This window comes from Lagopus leucura, unplaced genomic scaffold (assembly GCF_019238085.1).
Source record: "Lagopus leucura isolate 7727_CA_CO unplaced genomic scaffold, USGS_WTPT01 Super-Scaffold_760, whole genome shotgun sequence".
NCBI classification, from domain to species: Eukaryota; Metazoa; Chordata; class Aves; order Galliformes; family Phasianidae; genus Lagopus; species Lagopus leucura.
Window position 1 is genome coordinate 2,217,975 of NW_024962257.1, and position 19,968 is coordinate 2,237,942.

Below are 19,968 nucleotides of genomic sequence, written 5' to 3' on the forward strand. Positions count from 1 at the left end.
TCTCTCACATCATGGATGATTCTGTTATGTCCCAACTCCCATTCCTGGAAAAATTAATACATTTACAGTGAGCTCTGAAATACAGCATGGAAGCTAATTAACTTCAAATTTAGAAAAAGGTTTTACTCATTTTCCTGGAAAAGAAGAAGAGGCATTAATGGATCTCTTCTGCCAGAAGAAACTGTTTTAAAATTGTCAACAGATTTTAGCAGCAGTGCCACATTTTTGGTAGAAAATCCTGGCACCATTTCTTAATCTGTGGTTTAAAAGCAGTTTTTAATGTATTCGTCCATCTGGGTTATAAGGAGCACTGTGACTACAGAACTGGGAAAGGGCAAGGGGAGAAAAAGGCCCATTTTTTTTTTAGCTTTCAGTTTTAGTTTAGGTATCACATGAACAGAGGAAGGAAAGAAACATCCTTTTTAGTACCTCATTTTGGTTCTATTGTCTAATTTAAGGACAGATCGTATCTGCACAGGGAATTACACAAATCAGAGAACTTCCTTAGAAAGTATGTGCAAAGGAAAAGGAAAAAGCCTTTGTGCCTTAAAGCAAACCTTTGATTAGATCTACATTAAACGTTTATCACAGCGTATCTTTTATTATGTGCACTTTTATCACTTGCCATTATTTGTTACACTTTATATTACGCTCGCATCCTGAAGCTTCATCCAAGACAAAAATGCCCTTCCTGCTGCAGCACAGGCACCGCTCACACCCAGCACTGAGCATTCCCTGCAAGAGCCCAGGGCACAAACAGATGCCACAGGTGATAAGTGGAAGGCAAGTCGACCCAGAAAGCTGAAACAATGCCTCAAAAGCATAAGATATGTCATCAGTAGAGCTCACGCTTCTTATGTATGGTATAATACATGCAGGGCATCTCAGCTGTGACTCAACTCGTCAGCTTTTCATAGACACCAACCTACCTGCAGCTGCCAACCGTGGTCCAATGGGGAAAAATAACCAATTAAAAAAAAAAACTAAACCTTTTCTAGCACTATTATTTAGTGGCTGGCATCTGTTTTAGCCTGTCTAGAAGAAAACTGCATTTGATTTGAAAATATATAGACTACGTAGAGAACATTCCCTTGTTTCCAGTAGCTACAGAGGAGCTGGAAAGCAGTAGGCTTAAAAAACTGAAGGTAATAGTGCCGTGCTGAATATGCTTCTTATTTTATACAGAGTTATAAAAAGAAGACAAAGTAGGAGTTGAATTATCGCAGAAGGAGAGATTGATTTTGAGAGCAAGGAACTGAAAAGCGCAGCACAGCTGACAGCAGCCGTGGGCTTTCGCAATGGAGCTGCAGCGCCCAGCAGCGCCTGCCATGCACTGCGGGGTCCAGGACAGCATCACGCCGTCCTCCCCAGCACCCTGTGATGAGCAGTGTGTCACCAAGGCTGTAAATAACCTGCTTACAGTCACCGACCTGCCCATGACTGCTTCCTGCAGGTGGCTCTCACTGCAAGCCGGTTTTATTCATATGAAAGTAATTACTGATACCTTTTGGGGCACCGCTGCATTTATTACTGTGTGAAGGAGACAAGTTTTAATAAGGATCCGGTTTTATTATTTGAAAAATATTGCTTGTTAGTCTAACTGGGGCTGGGGGGCTGTGATGGTTCCCTGGAGCTAACTGATTAATAATCATTGCCAACTGCATTTTAAATTTTAATTTTGGCCTTGGCTGACCTGCCTAAACGATTCCCTACAGCTACGAAACCACTTTCTAGTGTGAATGTTTGGGACTGTCTGAATAGTTGAAGCGTGCTGGAGGTGCTAATTCTCCTACATGTCAATGTTACGGCACAGAGAAAACACTCAGCCTTCCCTCTGCATTTCTGCCAAGCCAGGAGCATGGCCTGAACGGAACGATGTAGGTGATAGGAAACAGGAAGGAACATCCTCTGTGAGTCCAGGATGGAACTGGTGGGCTTTCTGCTCAGTGAACACACTGCAAATATTTCATTCACTGAAAGGGAACCCGCTCTACAATCTGCTTTTGTTTAAAAGCATCAGCAGGTACCTGCAGAACACCGCCTGGTGATTACAAACTCCTGCTTCCAAACCTCTCTAATACCTCTTACAAGGTTACCAGAAGTCATTTCAGATGAAAGAATATATTAAAGCTGCTTCATTATTTAATTAGATGAAACATCTTTTGTATGATGCTATGCACAGATGAAAGCAACTATCTAGTGACTACATTTAATAAGCTGTTAAGAAAATTCATTTATGCTAAATTTTATTTTACTGGAAATGAGCGTCATTAAGAAAGGATGCATTACATTTTCTTAATTAGGTTTGGAAACAAAGAAGTTATCTTCCAGGAAAGAGAATCAGGCAGAGGAACCTCAAGTATTTTACCTTGATACTTACAGGCTTAACACCTGTAATCTAATTTTCTCCACCTAAGGAAGCACTTAGACATATAGAAAGTATATGTTAGAAACAAGGGGTGCTCCTGCCCTCCTTGTCCTCTTACGCATAGACCTGGACAAAGACAGAAAGCTCTTTCAGAGTAGCTAGAATGGTCTGGAATATTACTCTCTATATGGCATGTGCACCCAGAAATCAGTGCAGATGTGGCCTTAGGAACATCCTGACAGAACACCACAGAAACAAATCCATGCAAGCTCCTCTTATATAACAAATAAGAAATGGAGATGTCGTGTTAATGATGCTATCAAATACTGCACTTCTCCATGAGACTGCTGGAACCAAATGCCCAAGTAAATGTTGTGGCAGCTTTGTTTCACACTGTAAAATGGCAGAGCTGCAGACACAGGTTTCCAAGGAAGACCCTCTGCAGCTCTTGCTGAGAAACACTTTGAGAGGTGCCCTTGTGACCTTCAATAACATTAATTCAAAGATTTGGGAGGACAAGTGATTTGATTTGAAGCCGTAAAGCAGGATTAGAGTTTTTTAATCTATTTCTCCCTTTTTGTAAAATGTAGTGAGCATTTATGGAGAGGACAAGAAGAAATCTCCTTCCTCTGCCATAAACTAAATGGGATGATGAGCAGATTTAGCAAGACACAACATCCACGGACGGACAGGAATTTAGCACGGACATGAACCTCCTCCCTTCTCTTCTCCTCTTAAGCCACACGTAAGTGCTGAGCAAATGGGCCAGAAAGCTATTCCAAATCCTTTCCCTACATGAGATAGAAATGAGTTTCTTCAGAATGCTATTAATGGCTAACCCATAAGAGGGTTGGTGCAGGGAAAGACATGCGAGAGCAGCAGCTTTTCCAAAGCTCAGTTTAGTAAGCTGAATCACAAACCTCCACTAATTTTACTGGAACATCACATAATAGTGCATGTTATAATACTGCCTCCTTTTGAATAAGCTGGAAATAAGGAGGAAATATTTGCAGTACCTAAGAATTCCTACTTGAGCTAAACTTACAAGTCTTATAACCTGACATTTCAGAATCTTCAGTCCTCTGTTTTGTCTCCAGAAACCAGAGCTGCTTACTCAGATTTCTCAATACCTACGTTCTTTAAAACCTGATTTATTAATATGGACATACCTTGCTGGAAATGACTGAAATTATGAAGTAAATAAACAAATAATCTAGCTCTGGCCATCTGGAACATTTCCAGGGCAGAGTTACCAGTACCCAGAATGTATTTCCAGGATTTTATTTTCTTTTTTTTTCTGCCCAGAAACTCTTGGTAAGAATAGCCAAGATTGAGAGGCATGGCTTCTTATTTCAGATTCACCTGAGCCTTACCCTGGTACTCAACTCAGCTCCAGACCTGAGCCACAATTCCTGCACAGCACGGGGTCACTCTCCCTGCTCAGAGCCCTGCAGCCATCTCCTCACCCAGCACTGCAAGGCTGGGCTGCTGTGGCACAGCTGCAGACCACAAACGTGGCCCTGCCATTTCCTCTTCCACACACAGCCTGCACCACTCTGTCTGCAGAGCTGCAGTGTTTACAGGTAGGAAAAAAAGACATCAGAACAGAAATCTGCAGGAAGTGGCTGAAGTAAAGGTAGATGTTAAAGAGCTTCTTGCAAAGTAGTGGAATTGCTGTACTGGGACTCTAGAAAGCAGTTTTAGAGTTTAACACCAAGGAGTTAATCATTAATCCTTTAAAAGCAGTTCCTGCTCAACATGACATCCTGCAGGTGTCACGAGGGGGGTTAGGAGAAGGCTGGCAGGGCTCCAGCACAGCCCTGCACATCACTTGTCCCTGAGACACAGAGAAGTGAATGCAGAAGTCAGTGGGTGCATCAGCAATCTTGGCACTGGGCTGCCAGACACCCCAATGGGACAGGCAGTGCTGTGTGCTGCTGTGACTGAGAGTGCAATGTGACGTTCACAGAATCCGAAATGCACAGATTGAATAATCAGATGCTGAGGACACTAATGTTAGGAAATGTACACGGTGAATGCAGCTCTGGAATGGCAGTGTGTCTGATTCGGTCACAGCCAGGCTGAAGCAGGACAAGAAGTGCTGCCTCTTCTCCATTCAGAGAAACACTGCCTGTGGGTATGGTTGGTGTGCTCGTGCAGCTGCTGTCATCAGCACAAAACTGACCAATGGACTGGGGAGGGGGAAAAAAGTAAAGGTTTTCCACATGTGGCAAATAAAACACAAAATCACAAGGCGATGTGGCTGAAAGAAAGATGGAGCATTGCAGATCCTTCACTGGAGATGCAGGGAGATTCAGAACTCTGAAGCAGCCAGGTGCAGGCCGTGCTCGGTGTGGGAAACACTGATTTACAAAACCCTGCTCAGTAACAGATCCACAACTGATTACCTTTTCTGCCTCACATACCCTTGCAAAAAAGGCAGCGTGCCTGTATGCCTTGCAGAAGAGCCCTATGCAGCACCAAACCTGGAGAGTGAGAATGCACTGTGCATCCACCCCGCAGGAATAGCTGTGGGCATACTGGCACCCTAAAAATAGCCGAGGTGTGGGTGCTGTGCTGACAGCTTTGTAGGGTTTGTGAGTAATGCTGGGGCTGCTAGGGAACTGCAAACAAACTGACCGGGCTCCAGCAGATGCCACAGGGGGCTGTAGGATGACGATAAGGTAACCCTACTCTCTTAATAAGACAAATCTAATTTCTCTGCCACAAACAGGGACAGAGACTTCCTTTACAATGAGGCAGATCTGTCCCACTGTTAAAATCAATGGGCTAACATTCCCTTTTACAGAGGGATTTGCATGCTCTGATTTAGGTCAAGAGGAGGAATACTGCTCAGAGGCAGGTAGAACTAAAAATCAGCGACACAGAAAGTTGGGGCAGTCCTGAGACAAAAGCTCTGTTCTGTGCAGCATGAGGAGAAGTGCAAGCCTTTGAAATCAGATAGCAGTCAACGTCTGCCCAGGTTCACAAAAGCAGCCCAGAACGACGCCAAATGCAAATTTACCCTCTATCTGACTCCTGGATTTGGGCAGCTCCCTCTATAACTAAGGACTGCGAAAGCACACATGAATGCATCAATTACATCCACAGCTAACACTTGCCTCAGAACCTTCAAAAAACAACCCTCCAATAATTAAAGCAAAACCACCCTCCACCACCACAACCCCCTCATCTTTGAGGGAAAGCTGCTATTTCAGGACACCTTCACAGCCCAACTTTTGCTTTGGCTGAGATTTGCAATTCGATCAGTGCTGCAATAGCGGATGAACTTCAAGGTAACTGGTGAGCTCCTACATCGACTGCATCTCCCTGCCACAGGGAACACTCCCTGCCCTGGACTGGTGCTGTGTTTGCAATGAGACATTCCTGCTTGATGCAACAGTCAGTGTCAGGGCTCACAGAGCTCCATCTCACAGGCATTACATAAAACAGTCATTACATCCCAGGGACAATGGCAAATTCACAGTTCAATAAGTAAAATGTCTGCAAAGGAGATACCTCTAACAAGCATCTAGAGCAGCTCAGCAGCGCACAGACCGACGCACTGACACTACCTGCCACTCAGGTGTGTTAAGCTCTGCTAATCTTACATGGGGGAAGAAAAGACAACCTGTGATGTTCAGATTTCTGTGCACTGGTTACTCTTAGTACCTACAAGCTGAAGCCGTGGATGGGGAAACATCAATTGCAACTCTCAAAATGAAAGACACCTATTAATGCCCTTCTGCAGCCTGGCCCAGGATGGTGCTCTACCTCCATCCTGCAGCCCAGCAGATGAAGGGCTGCCCCAGGCACTGCTCCAGCAGCACTCCTGCACAGTGCCATGTTCTGCAGCCACACCATTTCCCCACTCAGTGCCAAACTGTCTTACTTCTGTGTTCTGAAATGTGCCCTTGCTTTGTATCATTGTGGCAACCATCTTATTTTTACTTACTTTCTTATTTTCTGAGGAAGTCTCTGACATGCTCACCTAAATTTAAGGCAGCGATACAAAAGCAGGCAGAGGAAACCAGAAAGACAACGTCTGGGAAAACACCCTGGTGACACGCAGAGCTGGTGCCATATAAATCATGACAGAGAGAGAAGAAACACACTCTAGCAGCTTATTTTTCCAATGTGAGCACATGGTAGGTAACATTCTAAGGCTCAGGTAATTGACAGCAATATCCACACAGTGCTGTTATCTGTTCCTTCTACAAGAGATGCCATCTTTGTAATTCCACGTGCTTGGGGTGACATCTGTTCTCATTTCTATTACTTTGATGGGTGATGGAGAAATCCATACGAGCAGATCCATAAAGCAACAACTTGCTGAGCTAAGTACAGCAATAGAAACATTTCTAGAGGAGAGCGACGTGCCAAGGCAAACAAGTTCTGCCATCGTTTCAGCACCACTAAAGGTCAGTTGGGATATAATTACGTCTAATTAGAATTCTCATGAATTGCGTCGTCTTTTCACTTGAAGGCTCTTACAGCTTAACAAAGTATGAATTTTATTTCCTGTTTTCTAAGAATCAAAGAAAGGAGGCATTCTGACCTTGGATTCAGATGTGAATCATCCTAAAAGAAAAGAAGCACGTCATTGTTAGAAGGAAAAGGAAGAGCTCTGTGCAACCACCAACACCCAGCTCTTCCCTCCTGCTTTGCTGTTCCTTTCTTCCTGTTCAGTATCGTTGTTTTTTTTTTTAAAGCATTATTCCTCATTTTTTTTCTCCTTCTCATAGTTACATAACCCTTCTGTCTCCCTTTTTGCTTCAGCACCCTATTTCAGTCCTCTCTTCAGAGCTGCCCTTCTGCTGTTCTTCCACGTAAGATGTTGGTATTTCTCCCTGACGTTACTGCTAGAAACGGAAATCCAGTTTTCTGCTGAAGAATTCCTCTTCATTTCATCCCACAGACTGGAAAAGAAGGCTCTGCTGTCCGAGAGAAGCACTACCTCTTAAAAATGTATGACCTACAAAACAAGCAGAATTTTCCCTTGCATGTCAAAAGTCTGCGTGTAACAGAACTCTTTCAGTGAATGATTTCTAACGTTCTCCTTTGAAAGTTATCAAACTTAAAACAAATTCCTGTCGAAGCTGAAGCCTCAGTTGTGCTCTCGTGCTGTGAATAGTCAGTCTCTTCATTAATAAAAATGACTGCTTTAATTATTAGAAGGTACTTCAAGTTCCACCTGTAATGCAGGAGATTCACTTGTCATCAGGGAATTAAGAGGCCACCTCACTTAGCACTATTTAATGTCAGGTTTTCTGCTGTAGGTGGGGCAAATCATAAATCCACAGCGCCCTTTTGTTTACCTCCCACTGCACTGTGCTCCTGCATCTGTAGGATGACCTTATCCTTCCATGTGTCATTCACACCTGTAGCCCCACAAAAACACACAGACTGAAATCCCTGACCCACTGAAGTCGTCAGGGCTTTTACAGTGGGCTCCCAAGGACACGAGGAGGTCACAGCACATATGGGGCAAAACGCACCCCGTGGTTACATTCATTTGGCAGTTCAGCATCTTACTGCTATCCCTGATAAGTGTACAAAATTCAAACCATCTGTTGCTGACATAACCCCAGACAACGTGCTGCCATACCCAGAGCTGTGGGGCTCTGCTATTACAAGACCATGCTGTGTAGCCAGCATACTGCTTCAAGGTCATTTGGTGCAGGTTAAACTCTGCAGTCAAATTAGTTCAAATATAGTTTCACTCTCATCTAACAAGGCACAAATCCATACAGATAGAAGCAGAATATCAACCAAAACCCCACAGCTTGTTCCTTTGCTTTCCAAACCTGAAAACCATTATGTCTAGATCCGCCACTTACTTGCACACATACCAGAGTACAGTTGGAGCAGATGGTTCAAAGATAACTTTCAATCCATCTGCAGTTCAAAACAGTGGTGAACCATTCCAGCTGTTTTCCAGATCAAAAATATTATTGTCATTGTGCTATCGCTGCGTGCTGAGGGTTATGTAACAAAAATGCACATGTCCCTCTGCCTGGAATGCAATTAATTTCCTCCCTCCCCACTGAGAGTGGTAAGTAACAACTCAGACAGTCTGCATGCTTCAGTTTTAAGCATGGCCAGAGATGCAGCGATGGAATTATTCCCCGTGGTAACCCACTGCTGGTAACACGCCAGCCCTCTGCAGGTCTTAGAGACAGGGTCTATTCTGTTCAGGGAAAAAACAAATATGACTTTCCTGCTTATACATGACCTCTTACTGTCTGCAGCGTACCATGAATGCCTTGTTTCAGCTATTTTAAACATAGATGTTTCTTTATGTTGGAATTCAAAGTATTCGAAATCAGCGTGCTAGCTAAAGTAATTGCTTCCGATCCGAAATAGGCCACTGGACTCCCTGGATACTTTGGTATGCAGAAGTGAGGCACTGTACACTATTCACTTTAACATGGTGGCATAATCGTGTCTTAATGTACAAATATCCAAATGTCATGCATTAGGTTAAGTGAGGAGTCCATAATGCAATTTGCTTACATATAGAGAACACCCAAAACTCCTTTGCTTAAAACAGTGCACTTAAAACAAGTTTCCTCAGTGCAATATTTTCTGTAATACGCCCTTCATCTCTGTGAGTGCAGCTAATCCAGAGATATTTACATCTGAACTATACGACGTTCAGGAGAGGAACTGTCTGTCTATAAAACATTTGTGCCGTGCTCAACATCCTTCAGTTGTTACTGTGCCATACATAAAACAAGGTGAAAGGGTCTCAACTGAAATGAAGCTTTAGCTTATTACTTCACTGCAGCAGTTTCCTTTAATGCCTTATTTCTTGGGTCAGCTTGCTCAGGATTGCTGGCTTGGTTTACAGCTTGCTTCTGCACAGAGCACCTGCAGTGCTGCTAGCGGCCTTACCTGGTTAAATAGGCCAGAGCCAGTTCAGATCCTGACAGCTTCTTGGGTTCTGCTTTCTTAGTAGAGATTCCAGCTTCCCTCATCAGCTTTTTTTCTTCTTTCTTGCGCTCCTTTTTCAATTTTCTTTCCAATTTCCTCCTTTCCTCTGGAGTAAGATCTTCCTCTTCATCTGCTGCCTGAAACAATAAACATTTAAATAAAGTGATCCTGTTTCTATAGGAAGGTGAACAAGACATTCACAAATGCAACTGAAGGGCACAGTTAATATTTTAACCCAGCAGCTTCAAGCTTCATACTTTTACCATACACCAAACTAGGAAGCTTCCACACTGTTCAGCTCACATAACTGTAAATGCTGCAGTCTGCAGAAGTCAGCAGAGGCCTTTTCTGTCCTCTGTAGATGAGAGCACTGAGCTCAGCAGTACAGCAATCAGAGCAAGTACTTCCTCTGCTCGGTATTAAACATCATTTCCAAGATTTGTTGTGCTGCTCGTGCTCTCATAGCAAGGGATATGAGCAGCAGAGGCTGTTCACAGCGGAGGGAGGGTATGGAATTTTTTAGCACATACACACGTATATGGGAACAGTGCTCCCTTAAGACTGGGACTGGAAGATCACACTGTCCTGGACTGAGAAAACTTCTCTCTTCCAACCATGGGCCTGAGTTCCCTTTTGCCAGAAGGGAAGATGTGACATCTACCATCTTCCTACAGCTCTAGGAGATCCTTTGGCAATCCTGAGTAAACATGCACAATCCTGCATAAACAGATCTACAGATATAAACCTCAAAGGTTGGAACTTCTACACACTTTCAGACAAAACAGTTCTTAATTCATCTTGAAAACCCAATCACTAAAAATTTACGCAGAACTATACTGAAAACAAAAACATTTGTTTCACGTGCAGCAGAGGAGCATTCAGCAAATACACTGAGTTGATCAGGGTAAGATCACGCAGTGTAGAAACAAAGAGCTGCTCCACAACAAGCCGAGGCATACCCCAGTGATTCCCAGCACTGCTCATTCATCTTTCCAGGCAGCAGTCCCTCTGACTTGTTAAGTACCAACTGGAAGCATGAAAAATTCCAGCTGAATCGCTGTTACTCAACGTTCCCCCGTGATTTCCACATCTCAGTACATTTTGTTTTCCTGTCTGAACACTCTGCAGTCCAAAACCAGCAGCGTCTGTGCTTCCTCTCCTCAGTGATGCTCCAGGATAAATGTCAGATCCACCGGGCCTTCAGATCTATCAGGTGTTCTGAGATCTAGCCTTTGCAGGGCTCTGTGGCTATCTTAGACAGACCTCCATGACAATGCAGAGAAAGCATCTCAGGAAGCAGTGAGGAATTGGACACAGCCAAACCACCTCTGCTGTGCAACTTCTCAGAAACAACTGAGCAACAACGACAACAACAAAACCATCAAGTTTTGCAAATGAGACCCTTACTCTCAGTTTGAACGTTTCCAAGATGAAGAGCAAAGGGATGGTGCTAATTCCTAGCTTACATGATCATCGTAGAATCATAGAATGGCCTGGGTTAAAAAGGACCTCAAAGATCACCTACTTTCAACCCCCCTACTATGTGCAGGGTCACCAACCATCAGACCAGGCTGCCCAGAGCCACATCCAGCTTGATAGTTACAGGGCTCACACAGTCCCAAACAGAAGTGTGATGCCTTTGCTGTAGTTTAAGGACCAAGCGCTTCCCAGGCATGAGCACCAAGCACTCCCCAGCTGCTAAGCAGTGTTACTGCTGCTGACCTGCAAAGCAAAGGCCAAGTAAACAGGGCAGCACCCGAATGCAGTCTGATCTGGCAAAGGCACCTGCCGAGCACCACACGTTGGTTCAGTGTCAATTCCTGCATCAGCTAAGCCTACTTTGACCCACCCTCTCAACTCTGTGTTTTCAAAGACCAAATAAGGATGCGAAAGTGGAGGTCAGAATAAATGGCAGTAAAGAGGATTTGCTTTTTTGTTTGGTTTAAAATGCTTTTAATTTCTTGTTATGGAAAGCCAGCATTCACCTCCCAAAAAAAACAATGCATGTTGCATTTGCCTGGATAACAATTCATACCTCAAATAACATCTTGGAGAAGGTAGGTACGTAACTGTTCTGCAGGAAACAACAGTTTCATTGGAAAAGCCACGGTGGTACTCACTGAAATAACAGCCCCACCACAGCCCTGAGCACCGAGGGTGGTCGTGCATGAAGTGTTTGTGAAAGATGACTGCAGCAGCTGTCCGACAGACGACACACTACGCTTAATCTTCCTTTAAAAATAACGTAATGAATTTGTTTACTTTTCTGCAAGCCATGAAGCTTTCAAATAAAGTGCCCGTGGCACATCATTAGAGCTGCTCTGATAAAGAGGCCTCCGCTGCCTTGGACTTACAGTAACTGCTATCTCTGTACCTTCCCCTCCCCCACACATTCCTCACATTATCAAAAAGCTTTTTATCCCTCTCCCGACTGCTCCATTAAAAACAAAACAAGTTGTTCCCTCTCCATAAGTGGGTCCCAACATAAATACCAGGCCCTCACAACGCTTGTTTCCAGCCTAACAATTTGGGCACTGTTGGCCATCTGAAACATGAGCATTGTTCTCCCTTTGGGGCTGGAACCTTTCCAGGGCTGAACGAGTGAGGATTTACGGCTTAAGGTACCCTTCCCATAGCACATACCATCATTTGGTCCAACCAAAATGGGACTCGTGAGCTCCTGTTGGGAGTTCCCAGCACGCGTCCTGCAGTTTGCTCAGACGTCTCTTGTTGCAGATACACTCTGATCCGTGATTAGCACTGCGTACCACAGTCTGTCCTTGACTGGTTTTTAATGTGAAAACCTCAAGTCTCAGTTGGTTCATTAAATGTACGCGTTTGGGAGCACATTCTCCATTGAAGTTAGTTTTACCATAATTATAAAAGCAATCATAAAACGAACACAACACAGCACAACAGAAACCAATCTTCCCCAGAATGTGGGACTCAAAAGAAAGCAAACCCAAAGCTTGCCAGGAAATAGAAAGCCTTGCTGCTTTTCCTTCAACTTAAACGCCCTCTGCTATGGAACTCTACTGATGCATCTCTCCTTCAAGTCAGAAGCATTATGTTTTCATCTTGCTTTCCCTGTCCCATTAGTGCAACTGCTGAAAGATGCATCCAAAGTTTGTGAGCCATTCAGATTCCAACTCTTAGCAATAGCTCATTATTTAAATTAAAAGCAACACGAAGAAAAACTAACAGCAACCCAAACGCTAAACCCAAAAACCAACAGGGGACTCCATTGTGCCGAGGCCATAAATATCCCACGTTGTCTCCTTCTATATTTATAACGTGACACCGCAATTTGTAGCGCTGCAATTTATCCTCACTGCACCATTGTAAAGGCCCTGTCTGAGCGTGCCATACACTTGTTTATTGACGTGATAAATTTAAAACACGTGCGTACGAAAAACCACAACGCTTGCTTATGTGCAAAGCCTGCAGAGAGCTCCCGCAGCACCTTGGGCCGTGGGCTCATTAGGTCTCCATCTCCACGAGGTCAGGCCAGGTCAGCACACTTGAATGAGTGGCACTGAGAGGAGAGGCAGCGCTCTGGCATGATTAAGGAGGTGGGAGCCTTCCATTGGAAGTTTTCCAGAAGGCCTGAAAAGGGGCTGTAAAAGGGGGATTGCCATTGGGTGCCATGCTTTGAAAAGGACCCTCGGATCTTTAGCTTATGTGCTCAGAAAAATCACTGTCATACTTCTGAGGGAAAGAAGATGTGAACTCAGACGTCTTCAAGCAGATTGCAAGGGTTCATGCCACACTACATCACTCTGCATGCGAAGGACTGGGACTGCCATAGAGCCTTTCATCAGTGCCAGCCTCAAAATTTCCAATTTGCATGTAGGCTTTATAATACAGAATAAATAAATAATTGGAGACATCTGACTCAAAAACTCCACAGGCCTCAGCTGTGGCAGTTTTAGAGATCAGTTAACACTTTCCATTGTTATTTGTTATCTGGAAATATCGCATATATTTTAAATATTTACAGGTTGACTTTAGCAATGAGTTTACCTCTCATAAAGGGGGAACCACTTCAAACTGAAGTGAGCAAGGGATGTAGCAGTGTCACACAGAGGGTGGTGAGGCACTGGCACAGGTTGCCCCAGGAGGCTGTGGATGCCCCATCCCTGGAGGCATTCAAGGTCAGGCTGGATGTGGCTCTGGGCAGCCTGGGCTGCTGGTGACTTGCACACAGCAAAGAGGTTGAAATCTTTGAGGTCCTTTTCAACTCAAGCCATTCTATGATTCGATGATTGATTAAGCAGTCTTGCTAAGCAGTTCCGAACCGAGAACACCAACCCTTACAGTGAGAGTGGAACTCTGGAAAAGCAGAGGTGATAGAAGAGGAAACCTGGCAGAGGCGACAGGAAGAGGGCTGGAGAAAGGAAGGAAACTGAAGTGACTGTTAGCACCAATGAGCCCAGTTCCTCCAAAAGTCAGAGAGCTGCTATCTCCTTCTGCCAGCACAGCAGCAAAGCAAGCAACATCAGAAATTCGGGGGAATCAATTTTAGCATGCCTGACAGTGACAAACAAGGCTTATAAAGAAGGCTTCACGTTTGTGAACTCCAAAGAGAAAGAAGGTGGAGTGGGGATACAGCTCGCTGCACAGTAGCAGCACTGTGTCGCTCTGTTTGCTCATTAAGCCGATGTTATTTCATAACCTTTAATATAGAGCAATGTCAAAGGGGCTTTGTTTGCTGCCCAGGACGACTGGCCCCTCACACAACAGGCTCTGCCTACCTCCTGCCCCATGTGTGCCCTGCCTATCATCCCAGCACACAAAACGTTTCTGCCATACACAACGCACACGGCCATTCCCCAGCTCCACTGCAAAAAGCAGAATCTATAACCACAGATCAAAACCTGCAAAGAAGAAAAGCTGGCAAATCCTTCGATGCAAGGTTCGTAAAAGAAAGGCTGACAAATGATTTACTCTTTGAGGCTTGCCAAAGAGCCACACTGCAACCGCAGCTATAGAACTGACACTAAATAGTTCACAGTCACAGTGGATTTAAATAACTATGTTCTATCATTTAGCACCTTGTGAAAATAAAGGGCATACAACATTTCACTGCCACGCAGAAAGCAAGCTTTGATTCAAAGTAAATGGCTGTGGAAATACATTTCCTTATATCTCCTCTGTGGACTTACAGAGGGAGATTTTTTTTAATTACATATCGTACAAAGAAATAATTAACATTTTTCATGAAAGCCAGCTGTTGTTGACATCTCAGCTCTTGGCAACAGAAACGCTGGGAATACATTACATTGAGTTGATTTGGAAAGGTTTGTATGGACACAACCCAGGCAGAAAAGCCTCAAACAAGTTCTGCAGGAAGCCAGACTTAAATAAGAACAAGCTTTTTATCTTCCTGATCCAGGAAAGGGTTTTTTTAGCAGTTGTGTCAATGTAAAGAGCAAAACAAACATGTCCTTACATACACAGGCACGGCAATCGGGGGCACTGGAATTTGCAGCTGTCATTTGCAATGGGTGCACCTTGAGATCAGACAATGAGCAGCGATGTGATCTTTACGTGTTGCACAGACCTACACCCCATTCTAAAGAGCACATCAAGTGTAATCATTAGGAACTGCTGAATAAGAAGAAATCCAGCTATTTACTAACTTGAATGAAAGCATTTACAGGCATGCAGAGCAATAAGCCTTACAAAAGGAGCTTGTTGCGTTCCACTTTATAGATTGTTTGCTCCTATAAAGTACATACTGTAACAGATGAAGCTCGAAAGCATAAATTAGGACCATATTCTATTTCTCATTTTTCTCCACCAGTATCAGAGTCCTAACTGCAACACAAATATTTAAGACAACGGCACGACTGCAGCTCAGGGAATGCAGTTCTGCTTCATTTGCAACTCCAGCACTGCCAGGAATGTTTGAATATTTGCAGAAGGATTTTGCTTACTAAGGCTAAGAACCCTTAATTAAACCACATTCACCAATCGGGGCAAGAGAGAAATGAGAAAAAGGGGAAAACAAAAAAGGAACCCTCGGGAAGCATTTGTATCCACATCCCCGCGGCTCAACTGCAGCCCCCAAAGCCAGCAGTGCACGGAGGGATTTTCACAAGCAGATGAGGCTGTCTCAGCAGCCAGGCTGCTATCACACCATCGTCCCCCCGGGTGCTGACGGCCCCTCCCGGCTCTATCTGGCTGTGGACTCAGCGAAGGTAGAGGCAGAGAAGCTGTTTTGAAATCAGTGCTGGAGGGGGGGGGGAACATCAACAAAAAAAAACACACAACCAAAAAAACCCAACAAACCACGAGCTCCATCTCCTCCAATGAAAGAGGTACCACAGGGTGTAGGCAGGTTGCCAGGCGCGCTCGGCAGCGTGACCGCACTGCATTGAGTTTCTTTAATGAAAGCCAGGAAAGAACACATTACACAGTGTTTCTTCTGCGAGCTCGCTAGCCTCCAGTGATTGAAATCAATAAAAACAGTCGGCAAGGGGCCCAGTGGGGGAAGAGAGAAACCTCCACTACGGCATTCAGTTTGCTTTGCACTTTCTCCCTCCCCCCTGAAGTTAAACTCGGATCACCATGACGAGCTGCTCGGCTCCCAGCGCTCGCACCGGGCTTTGAGGGCAGGGAGCGCCTCGGCTCCTGCTGCCCTGCTCACAGAACCACGGCGTTGTGTTCAGATCGAATCCCTCCTGGAGAAGTTCACCGGACAAGTGCACTGCCCCGCACCCAGAAGGGGAAAGCTCTGCAGGAGGATGGTAGGGGAGCACGGGGAAGAAGGAGCCATCTGAGCCAGCGGGAGCCCGCGTCCTGGTGAGGATGCCGAGCCAGGGGACCTGCGGATCTGCTGGCAGCCAGCAGCCCAGCTCACAGCGACCTGCACCGTAGGGCAGCCCAGCGCTCAGCAGCACATCAGCGCAGAGCCAGGTAAGCAGGAGCCACGTTTAACCCTTCTCCGCTTTGCGCCCGGTATCGGACCGGGATCTCCGCACCTCGCGTCCCTCCTGGTCCCCTCCCAGGTGTGCCGGCGCTAAACTCGTCCTGCCGGAAAGTTGCGTGGGGCCGCTGATCCTCGCTGAGCTACAAAACGCGCACAAAAGCCCTTTGTTTGCTAGTTTTGGGTCGGATTTGCTCGCTGACAAGGTGGTGCGGGGCCATTGCGTAACCCCCGCGCTGGAGCACAGCCCTGGGCTGCTCGCAGCGATGGGACGCAGCCGCGCTGAGGCTGCCAGTAATGAATTTCTAATGGGGTCCATACTTATCTTTGTTATTTATGTATTTTAATCGCCATAGCAGCCACACACTCCATACTTGCACCGAGCTCAATGTGCTGGTTTGTACCATGAAATACAACAACTTGCATGCACGTGGGTTTCTTGGGTTATTATATTGACAAAGAGTTGTAACCATCCTTTAATACAGCCAAAGGGGCTTTGGGGCACACTGTCCAGGAACGATCAACATAGGTTTACTCAACACTTGTTTATCCTACCACGAATTCAGTGCATGCTGTTTTCCTATAGACTAGCCCTATAAAAATGGGAAAGATGCAGATCGTGACTGTGGACCCCCCAGTCCTTCACAAGTTTTTGGTCAGCTTTCAATAACATAATCTACCTAGATACTGGCCAGGCATGGAGGGTGACATCAAAGCTTGCCTTTTGCTGGGTCCGCAAAAATGATGGTGGCTCCAGCTCTTTCCCAGTGATGGCAGGAACTCAGTGGGATGGCCGAGCAGCTGGAACCTGCAGAGCCTCCATCCCATGAAGGCAGGCACAAGGTCTGACAGCCCTCCCCATGCCTCCCACTGCAGTGCCCCAAGGCAGGGCGTAAGGCCGGAGCTCAGCAAGTGCATCTGTATGGGGGCAGGTGCAGCTCTGCTTCTTCCCTGCAAAACAGCCTTTCAGGGGTGCCTGGATTTTACATGGAAATGTAAATGAGAGCCATGCTTTAAAGTGATGTAGAGAACATCTACGTGACTAGGACTTGTTTCTGTACAGAGGTTTGCTGAAACTTCTTAAAGCACTAACGTTGAGGAAGCAATCCTTAAACACCAAGAAGCTCTGCAACTGATTTTATCAGTCCACTTTTGTACTCTTTGTGAAAAACAGTCAAAAAATTACAGATCTAAGAAAATCAAGAACAAAAAAAAACCCAAAGTAGCGATTCGGAAGAGAAAATGGTCCCTTCTGACTTTTGGGGCATACCCACAGGCCCACCATTCGCTGTACTGTCACAGCGTTTAGAATCCAATCAGTGATCTGTCTGTCCCTGCAGAGCCCTTGCAGAAATCCCAGCACCCGTTGAAGGCTTCAGAGCAATCACATCCCCCCCAACCTGCAGGACTGCTTTCCATCGCTCTCAGGGCTAAATTTATCCTTATGCAGTGGAAGCCACTGAAGTCTTTTCTTAAAATCTCAAAAAAGAAAAGCTTGGGTGGGACAGACAATGCACATCATTCAAGTTCTAATGATATTCCTCCCCATCAGTCGCCCAGCAGAATACATACACATCATCTTTACAGCAGAGCGCAGGGGAATTTGTTGATAGCTGTATGTTTCAGAAGCAAAGTGGTCTGAGATTCCCTCATGCTGTTAACAGAACGTGTTCTTTTCAAGCACACAACAGAGAAAAAAAGCAGCATGCATTCTCTTAGAAGCAGCTTGAAGCAAACACAGGTACTGTAGCTGCCATACCACAGAGCAAGATTTGTCCCCATTTTTCAGTTGTCCAGTGGTATTTAAGCAGATTCACTGAGCAGTGACCCAGTCTTTGAAACCCTTCCTTTACACTATGGAGATTGGGAAGAACCCCGTGTTGCTTCTTGAGCTGGATACAACAAAATAGGACCAGTGGGTCTTTCCCACATTTCTACTAGAATCAGAGCTAGCATTGATAACCTCTTATCATGAGAAGTACTTCACCCTCAGCTGTCTTCAATATGGTCAAGAGATGCTAATAACACATGACAGTTATCCATACAACAAAACACACTGGTAAAAGAGCTTTTTGAAAGCAGCATATAAGATTATGCAATCATCACCAAAGTAGGTGAAATACTTTCATAGGCACAAGGACAAACGCTTCATTTTTATCTCTCCTCTCTACATCTTAATGAAAGGAAAGGTCTGGAATTCTACAAAATGATTTGAATGACTCTTCCACAGAGGCTGAAATTCAACAATGATGACAGCAACAAAGTGTAACTCTTGGGATGTGCTGGGCTCCAGGGTAAGCAGTCCTGGGCGAAACATAATACTTGTGTCTGCACTGGGAAAAAGAGAGTTTCCATCCCTTTTGAACCAGCATGATCTGATACCTCTTGAATACTGTAAAGCTTTGAGATATCTCCTTTCTTAATTACACCAGTGGATCGTGTTGACAGTGCTGGAGTCATTCAGTCGAGTATATTTAGTCTGCTCCATTTCAAGTGACAGCTTCCCTGTGATGTACCCATCCTGACAAAAAAAATGCAACGTAACTAAATATACAGTTGAAAAGGTGCATTTCCTCCCTAATCTACAGGAAAGACTAGTGAAACTGAAGATTAATTCTTAAATGAAAAACAGATGTGTACTGATCCCTAAGGAAGGCAGTTTACCTTATAATTCCAATAGGTTTGACTAAGGAAGAAATTTTTTGTTATAGGCAAAACACCTCCATCATCAACAGCTTCACTTCCCAATTCCTGTGAAATGATTATTCCTGTAAAATATGTGTAATTTCCATGAATAGACCACCTGCGTGAACCTGTCTGAAGAAAGAAGTGCTGTAAAGCTGCACTCATACCTCCTGCACAGCTCCGTTCCCATTGAACATTCCAATCCAAGTTTGGTCTCAAAGAGAAAGGGAAAGGAAGGATGTTTCCAGGAGACAGCACACACTGCAGCACTTCGCCTTCCTCCCGGCCTGCCTGCTGCCTCCCACCCACAATCACACCCTGGTTTGCTCACCTAGCTCCATCACCTGCCCTTGATGCAGCCCAGGATACAACCGGCCCCCTGGGCTGTGAGCACACCTTGCTGGCTCACATCAAGTCCTTCATCAGCTGAGCTGTTCTGGCTGACCAAACACAGCTGGTATGAAGAAAGAACCAGAACGCATGACTTGCCAGCTTGCCGTGGTCTCCTCAGAGTTCCTTAAAGAAAACTCCATCCCCAGCTTCCTTGTTCTTAACGTCTCTGACATTAAAGTGCAATCTCTTCCTGAATTCCATTTAGCAACATTGCCCTTAATTCTGTTGTGAGTTTTTATAGCATCATGTGTGCATTCATTATGGAGAAGGAGCAGAAAATTGAAAAACAATTATAATTTAAGACCCTACATTAAAACCCGCTGACTGTTTAGTAGAAAAACTCCACAAAAGCTGTTTGTGTTTCCACACTCCATACTAAAGAGTGAATGCAGCACAAAATAAGTTGTGGTTGTTTTGAAATTAAGACAGCTAGCAAGTTACCCTACAATAACATTTGATTCATCTACATTTCAGTAACAACCAACTTACACATACTTATAAGGGTAACGCTATGACTTATGTGAACTGAATTTATAGCTCACTTTGGTTTTACACTGCTGTAATTCCCTATTGAAAATTAAGCTGAATATCAAGATGTTCCCTAAAATGCATTAATAAAATTGCAATTGCTAAATTGAAAGAAAATCTGCTTAGG

The 19,968-nt window shown here is 44.8% G+C and overlaps 2 protein-coding genes across 4 annotated transcripts in view; one reads left to right on the forward strand and one right to left on the reverse strand.

The window, feature by feature from the left end:
• CUNH7orf50 (chromosome unknown C7orf50 homolog) overlaps positions 1-19,968 on the reverse strand; it is a 97,395-nt gene that overhangs the window by 8,954 nt on the left and 68,473 nt on the right. Inside the window, exon 3 of the mRNA XM_042864816.1 lies at positions 9,266-9,441. Within this exon, the coding sequence (XP_042720750.1) occupies positions 9,266-9,441 (176 nt within the window). The remainder of the gene's footprint in view (positions 1-9,265; positions 9,442-19,968) is intronic.
• GPR146 (G protein-coupled receptor 146) overlaps positions 15,597-19,968 on the forward strand; it is a 33,524-nt gene continuing 29,152 nt past the window's right edge. For 2 of the 3 annotated variants that reach the window (XM_042864812.1, XM_042864813.1), the window contains exon 1: positions 15,687-16,225. The gene's annotated coding sequence lies outside the window, so the exon portion shown is untranslated. Of the gene's footprint in view, positions 16,226-19,968 lie in introns of all 3 variants that reach the window. The other variant, XR_006177703.1, reaches the window with a different exon arrangement.